An 8,014-nucleotide genomic window follows, 5' to 3' on the forward strand; every position below is an offset into this window, starting at 1 on the left:
ACACCTACAACACAAACGTGGAGAAGTTTAAAAAATCTTTTTTAAAGTAACTTTTTTTGCATTAGTTTTATATTTTGAAGGAAGACTGCTGATTATGTGAAATCCAGGCTTTATTTCTAAAAAAAAAAAAATCTTATTGATTGGAAACAATACATGATTTATCAATCTATAAAACTTTCTTTGTTTTTATTCTTTTTTTGTTTATTTATTTATGGTTTTTTTAATTTATAAAAAGGATTATAAGATTATAATCATGCTTATTTGATGATTAATATTAATTATAGTGGTGATAATTGTAATAATAAATATCACTGAAAATAAATACAGGGAAGAACAATGAATAATATATGCAATTTCAAAAAGATAAAAAATAAACAAAAATAGGGTTTTATTTAAAATTCATCTTGATTAAAATTGCTTTAAAGTTGCATAGTAGAATACATGTATTTAAAAAAAAAAATTAAAGTCTACCCATTCGCTGCCTCACTAAACACTGTCCAAAGTTTCGATTTGTAATTGAAAAATTCCTTGCAGAAGAAATAAAAATACATTGAGAGGTTTGTGTCGGTAACACTCTCCAACTGAAGTGAAAATTTTGCTTCATTACTAGAGGGGGGCATTGAATGAACTTTAGAGAGAATAGAAATGCGAATAAAATGCCCATTGGGAGATGCTATCAAAATAAGGTATGCCCCAGATATGTGCTTAGTCCAGTCCTAAATGATAAATTACAACTTTTTTAGGACTAACCATTTGTCATACCATAAGATACATGCAAAAACATTCTGACATATTAACAAGTATGTTGTAGCTATCACAAAATCTTTTCTACCCTATGAGTTTTTGATTTTATATATAATCACGATAAGACTGAAATTCTCCTTTAAAAATAATAATAATAAAATAATGCCCTTATCAATTGTCTCTGCAGGAAATAAATATTTACTTACAAAAGCAGAATCGAGAGTAAGTGTTAACCGAGTCGTTCAGAGATCAAGTGAATCAAGTTGTTTCCGCTTTAGCTTGGAACGCCTCATGTATTAAATATAGAAGAGAATTGGACATTGTGTAGACCTCCTACATACAAAATGTCAACCTTTCTAAATGGTGCAGATATATTATTTACCCATAATATGAACAAACATATGAAAATGCGTCAAAATAGACTCTGGGATGATCAAAAAGGATTTTTTGGGGGGCTGAGTGCTTGAGAGGAAATTCTTCATTAATAACGCTTTTGCTTCTTACAGAGATTACTACTCCTCACACATTCCATGAATGGCTACTGTTGCCGTCTCTGTAGAAATGATGTGAAGCAGTTTACTGTGATACATAATTATTCCCAACGTAGATTCATTTTTAATAAACTTTAACAGAAAGATCATAAGAGGTTGGAAATCTACTAAAAGAAAAATTGTTAATAATCTTATTTCTAAATGCATTTCATATATTAATTTCTGTATAATACAGTTGGCTCTCTGTTTAACGACTTTCAAGGGACCACGAAAAATCGTCCTTAAGTAGAAAGCGTCCTTAAACACAATGCTTTTAACACTATAGTGGACCATCTGGAACCGTGAAACGCGGTGGTTAAATAGAGAAAGTCGTTAGAGAGCCAATTTTGTGTTAAAATTTAAAAACGTTCAAATTTTATACCATACTCCTTACCGGATGTCAACTACAGAACCACCCCTTTATCAGCCAACAAAGCCTTTCAAAGAAGGATTTTCATACAAGGAAATTAAAGGTTACAAATGCAAATTTCTTCGGAATTGATTTTTTCATCAGAGGTGCCCACTTAGGGGGGGAGGTGTCGTGGAGCAGACTGCGCCATTAAAATTTTAAGTAGGGTTTTTCACATTTTTGGGGGGGAGGGGTCTTTGCGATTTTCAGAGGGGGGATTTGTACAAAGAAATAAATATTTAGTACTGGAACTGAGTTCCCTCTTACATTAAACACTTTAGTACAAAAAGGAGCAACTTAACTTTATAGTTTTCTCAAATTCGCTTTTGTCTCACTTGATATCTTAATTTAATAAGCTCTTCATTCCCAAAAAGCAAATTTGAAACAATAGGAGGATGTGTGTCTGTGTCAGTTTGCCAGTACCAGAGCATCTTTCTGGATTTAAACATGGCACCAGTGGGCAAGGGCGCCCATATAGGGGGGGGGGGGGCTTGAGCCCCCTTTGAAATCAGAATATCCTTGCTTTTTGGCACTTTTTCTATGCAAAAATGTAAAAACATTTCTTCTCCAGCCATTGATGAAATATTTTAATGACTCTAGTCTGTCCTAAAATCGGTTTCCATGGAGAAAATATCCGAGTCCCCCCCCCCTACAATTTTGCATATATGGGCGCCCTTGCCAGTGGGAGTTGCACTAAGAGTGCAAAATGGAACCGAAATAAAATCGCTTTTTAATGAAATGATATTAATTGTTTCGTGAAATCAAAAGATCTGTGCTTTATACTGACGATCGATATTCAGACAGTTATGGTTCTTTTGCTTTTGGCAAGAATAGTAAATGACTGTCTAAGGAACCAATGCGGTTAGACCTATTTTTAAAACAATACTTGAACGTTGTCTTGATTATTCGACGATTTCCTCTGAGAAAATAAGATTAATAACGAAATTTCTTTTTCTTTTTTTTTTTTTTGTTTTGGTTAGAGAGCCTCTTTTTTTAGCTTCTGAAAAACAATGTTAATTTCATAAATTTATAATAAATAATATTCCTATTTTTTTTACATTTCCTAAATTTACAACAGCATTGCCTTCTCAAATGACTCAAATAATGAGGACTGCGAATAAATGGACTTCAATCGCTCTCTGACTGACGAAATTTTGCCGTATTCCATTAAATGAATATAACGAATGTTTTTGGTCAATATTGCCTGCACTTCACGAATACTTCAGTTTTATAAGTACTCTTTTTAAATTAATCTTGTCATGGGATTCGAAAAACTTTAGCAGTTGACCTAGCTGCATGTTCTTAAAAATCCTCAACTTCATTGAGTTTCAGCATTAATGAAAAACATACTTTAACAAGTATTTTTATTGTTTAGAGATTTAAATAACTGAGAGATTGATAGTTAATATAGCAAAAGCGTTATATCCCGAGATTAATCTGAATCTGACAGGAAAGAAAATTGCGTTTCGTATTGAAAGTAAGAAGCGTATCGTTCAAGTTAAGGCTCCCCATTTTAAGGAAACTACTTAGCAAATTGATTTAATGCAGTATAAAGTATCAGAATTTTATCGTCCCCCTAAAAGAGTTACAGCGTACCCTTTGAATGCTACACGGAGCCCATGTTTAGAACTAGAATCCTACAAAATTGGATTTAAAAAAAAAACCTCACTAAAATTCTTTACTACCCAAAATTATACAAATTATAATTAATGCTTGGAATACTTTTCAAGTTTATTTTAAAAAATAACGTCAACAATTTACTTAAACATTCATCTTCTTATTTTTGTATCTTGGGGACTGTGTTTAGTGTAATCAAATCAAGGCAATCTTTCAGTATATCAAAAAACAACTGGAGAATTACATTTCACTGAAATAAGCATTTTTGCTCAATAGCGCACTTTATAGTGTGTTTTCTTTTTTAAAACAGGACTTCTGAGGAAAAAAAATTGAAAACGCTTAAATAACTAAAATAGGGCTGCCAAGTATCTGATGTACGCTCCATGGATAGCAGTCATACTATGCTGCTTGGGATCGAGAAAACATTGGAGGGCGCCAATATGCGTTCCAATGATCAACAATTGGCACTCTTTTTCTGGCTAGGTTACCACAGTTGGCGCTTTTCTTATTCGATAACTCACAACTTCCGGCATATAATCACATGACTATGAATAACACATGAATTTCTGCAGCCAAGTCAATGAATAAGTTTCCCGATTCGTACGAGAAGTGAAATCAAATGAACTGTAAATGAAAATGTAAATAAATAAACAATCTTAGCGAAGCAGACTGCAATTATGCAATCCTCTGAAAAACCTGAGAATATTAGAAATATGGACAATGAAAGAAATTTATCAGAGGCACAAAATTTGGTCGATGAATATACAGTTTTGCTACCCACTGCTTCCAAAAGTCGAATTGAACGTCAAAATAGTGGTTATGGTGGTACAGCTTCGTCGTTGGATACACATTCAGACTCTTTCTTGAATCGAGAATACTCTATGAGCGCTGTTGGTAATTTATCCTATACAGATGAAGCTCTAAAGAGAAAACTTAAATATTTTTTCATGAATCCAATTGAAAAGTGGCGAGCTAAAGGGAAGTTTCCTTTTAAACTAGTGCTACAAATAATAAAAATTGTGTTTGTAACGCTTTTATTGTGTGTTTTTGGCTCTGATGGTTACACTTATGAGTTACAGAAACAAAACACGGCTACCAGTTTCAGGCACATGTTTTTAGCCGACTGGACTGCAATTCGCGATATTGTATCGTATCCCCCTTCTACTGGGCCCTATGCCGTCTACACAAGGCAAGACTTTTACAGGAATGTTGATCATATAGTTCAGACGTATGCAAATATTTCAAAAATTGCATTAGGTAGTTATTGTTACGATGGACCTGATTGCAGCATGACAAATGTTTCACTTTGTCTTACTGAATTTAGTATGATGCTTGCTTTTAATTCCACCGTCTCTTTCGATGGTCATCCAAGAACAAAGTGTCATGTCATACCTAAGTTGTACCCTGAAGGGGATGAGAAGTGGAAATCATTTTCTATCGAAAAATATTTACAGGAACTGAATGATAGCATTGCTTTTGACAGATTGATAACAGCAGAATTAAGTTTTGCATTGAAAACAATATTTCTGAAATCTTTGGGAAATAGCAAATATCCAGATTGTTATAGATTTCGGGTAGGTGTTCAATATGACAATAAAGATCACGATGGACAAATGCTTGTTAGTTTAGATACTGGAGCTGACAAATTGAAATGCTACCACAATGGAAGTCTGAATCCTGATAATAAGTTGGGTTATATTGGCCGGCAAGTACTGAACAGTTTTATCATTGCAATATGTGTTTTATCCTTACTTCTTTGCTGCAGAATGTTATATAAGGCAAGAGTTCTTTGTAAAGAAACTGACAAGTATTTCAAGCGCGCACAAAACAAGGGGCTTTCAGCTCAAGAAAAAATGGAATTTGTAGACATGTGGTATTGCATTATGATATTCAATGATACTTTGATTATTGCTGGTTCGATTCTAAAAGCAGCTGTGGAAGAAAGTACCGTCGAAAGTGATCAATATGCAACATGTGCCATTCTTCTTGGTATGGGAATTTTACTGGCATATTCTGGTTTATTGCGTTATTTGGGATATTTTAGCAAATATAACATACTCATATTGACTTTGAAGCGGGCACTTCCGAATGTTCTTCGTTTTACCCTTTGTTGCATTCTTTTGTATGCCGGTTTTTGCTTTTGTGGTTGGGTAGTCCTTGGTCCTTATCACATCAAGTTTCGTAACTTGAGTACTACATCAGAATGTTTATTTGCAATGATGAATGGTGATGATCTTTTTGCAACGTTTGCAATTACAAATACCAACAATGATTTAATTTGGTGGTTTAGTAGAATCTACTTATATGTTTTTATAAGCATGTTCATTTATGTTGTTATTTCTCTTTTTATTTCTGTGATTATGGACTCTTATGAGACCGTGAAGGACTATTATAGGTATGGAGGAACATGTACCAGAATAGAAATTTTACTTAGTGATTATCCTGATGATTCATGTTCATCATTTTACCAACAAAGACGAAGACAACGGAAAAGTGTTTGGGAAAGAGTGTCGGTGATGCTAGGGAAAAGGAGTAATTCCTGAGCGTTTTCAAGGTTTCTGTAAAATTGATGCATTGTAAAATTTTATTTAACAAAAAAAAAAAGGACTTTTCTGTCTTTCACTAAAACATTTTGTTGCAACAACTACAGTAACCCCTCGTTATATCGTGCTTGTCGGAGGATGACAAAAAAAGGCAATATATCCGAGGTTATGAAATGTAGCGATTCAATTAAGGTAAATTTTTATGACATGTGTCTTTACAAAAATATCAGTTAAAATTATATTAGGACTATTTTCTTAACAAAACAAATAAAAATTAATTTTTCTATTCTTTTTTGAACAAAAAAAAAAATAAATAAATAAATAAAAATACTAAAATTGTTTTGTATTAATATACAAATCAAAAGTTGCATCTTAAACTGCAATTAATGTTTTGTTCATCAACTAAAAAAAAAAACCTTTCCTGCAATTTTTTTTCTTTTTAATTTAGAATTTCAGGGTACAAAGGAAAAGTGGGATATATCCAAAAGAGCGCGATGTGACAAAGGGTTTCTGTATTTTGTAAAAAACGATAAGACAATATTTTTCTTTCATAATTTAATAGCATATTAATAAATATATCTTCGCCTCAGTGCAACAGTAAGAGATTTGCTTATAACCTACTGTTGTCTTGAGGCAATTATATTCTAATGAAAACATTATCTAAATGATTCTAAAATCAAATGCAGACATAATCTGTTAACAGAATACTTTTTTGAGTAAAATATTTCTCAAAATATTTATTTTAATGTAATTTGCATTGGAAAATGAGTTTTTCATAAATGTTTTAAGTGCAGACTAGCATAACTTAGTACTGATTATTTTCATAGTTTTGGTTGGCAAAGTATTCTATTCGTTTGTACCAAATACAAATGGAAAATGGACTTAATGGGTACTGTATATGACAAGTCAGGAAGATTTTTGAATGTTGATGAAAAGTTTTGTTTCTTCTGTAAATAATATTGGATTTTTAGTTTGTTAAGAATGTTTTAGAGTTGATATTTCATGCTAGAATATCTTTTTTCTTACAATTAGTAGTTAGTTAACTGTATTTTTATTGCTAGAAGATTATGTCCTTAATACAGGACTTTTGTCGATATTTCATTGATGAACTTTTATGATAAACCTTCATTGGTTGGATTTCACTTCATTAATTAGTGATAGCATTTCAAAATATTCATCATGAACGAGGAAAGGAAAACAATTCTTTATCTATAGTCAGATATTAAAAAAGAAAAAAAAAATCATTATAGCAATAGTAAGTCATATTTACTGGTTCGACATTTAGGTTGGCCTGATAGTATGTAAAACAGATTCTCTTTCAATTCTAAGATTTCCATTGATAGACATCCAAAGCTCAGCAGATTATGTATCTTTTATGTCAACTCATGCCATGAAAGTTAAAGCACATAAACAAACCTAGTTGAATAGCAGGAGTAGCGATTCATCATTTTCCTTTCACTTTTGAAATCTTTAAAAGTCAACTCTTATTCTACAACTTCCACTATTTGTCCTTGTAAATCATATCAAAATCTGATATTGATGCTTTATCCAATGAACGTGGTGATCAAAATATGCATAGAAGTTGATGACCAAACTTCTATTATGAATTCATTTGTGATTTGCTGAAGCACAAGATATGTAAGGCAAAATGTTAGCCAGAAACATGTCAGATGATCATAGCCTACAATGTTATTGTTGCTTTCCGTGAAAGCCTTAGATCTAATATTTCTGAAACGTTAAGAGTAATTAGTAAAGCACTTCATGTATACTTATTATATATTTATTTACTTGTGTTTTGCATGGCAGTTTTTTAAACATTTTTAATGTGATGCAATTGGTTTGCATGATTAAGGTGGAAATAATGTCGGAAACAACATATTTTTGTGTTATAACAAAAGTTTGTCCAGATTCCAGAACTGAATGAGGTTGCTTTTCTGGTTATCAGTTTTGCATATTTATTTGTTTTGATTTTGTAGCATTAGTTTTCAAGTCATAGTCCGAAATTATTTAAAACAATTCTTTTCATTAGTGCATTATTTCAAATTGACACACATATATGTTCTATGTAAAAAGAAAATAATTAATATGTATTGTATAAATACAAAAATGAATTTCCTAATTTTTTAACCATTATGTTTTAGAGCATTCCAATGTTAGACTTTTCAATAGTT

At 31.9% G+C, this 8,014-nt stretch overlaps 1 protein-coding gene across 1 annotated transcript; it reads left to right on the plus strand.

Annotated features, from left to right (window-relative positions):
- The first annotated feature begins 4,013 nt into the window (after positions 1–4,013).
- LOC129228677 (mucolipin-3-like) lies at positions 4,014–6,948 on the plus strand. The gene has a single exon (XM_054863360.1). The coding sequence runs from the start codon at positions 4,014–4,016 to the stop codon at positions 5,841–5,843; it is 1,830 nt and encodes a 609-aa protein (XP_054719335.1). The 3' UTR covers positions 5,844–6,948.
- Positions 6,949–8,014: the final 1,066 nt, after the last annotated feature.

Source organism: Uloborus diversus, chromosome 8 (assembly GCF_026930045.1).
Source record: "Uloborus diversus isolate 005 chromosome 8, Udiv.v.3.1, whole genome shotgun sequence".
NCBI classification, from domain to species: Eukaryota; Metazoa; Arthropoda; class Arachnida; order Araneae; family Uloboridae; genus Uloborus; species Uloborus diversus.

Coding starts and splice junctions, on each gene's coding strand:
- LOC129228677 (XM_054863360.1), top strand. CDS start 4,014: ATGGACAATGAAAGAAATTTATCAGAGGCACAAAATTTGGTCGATGAA.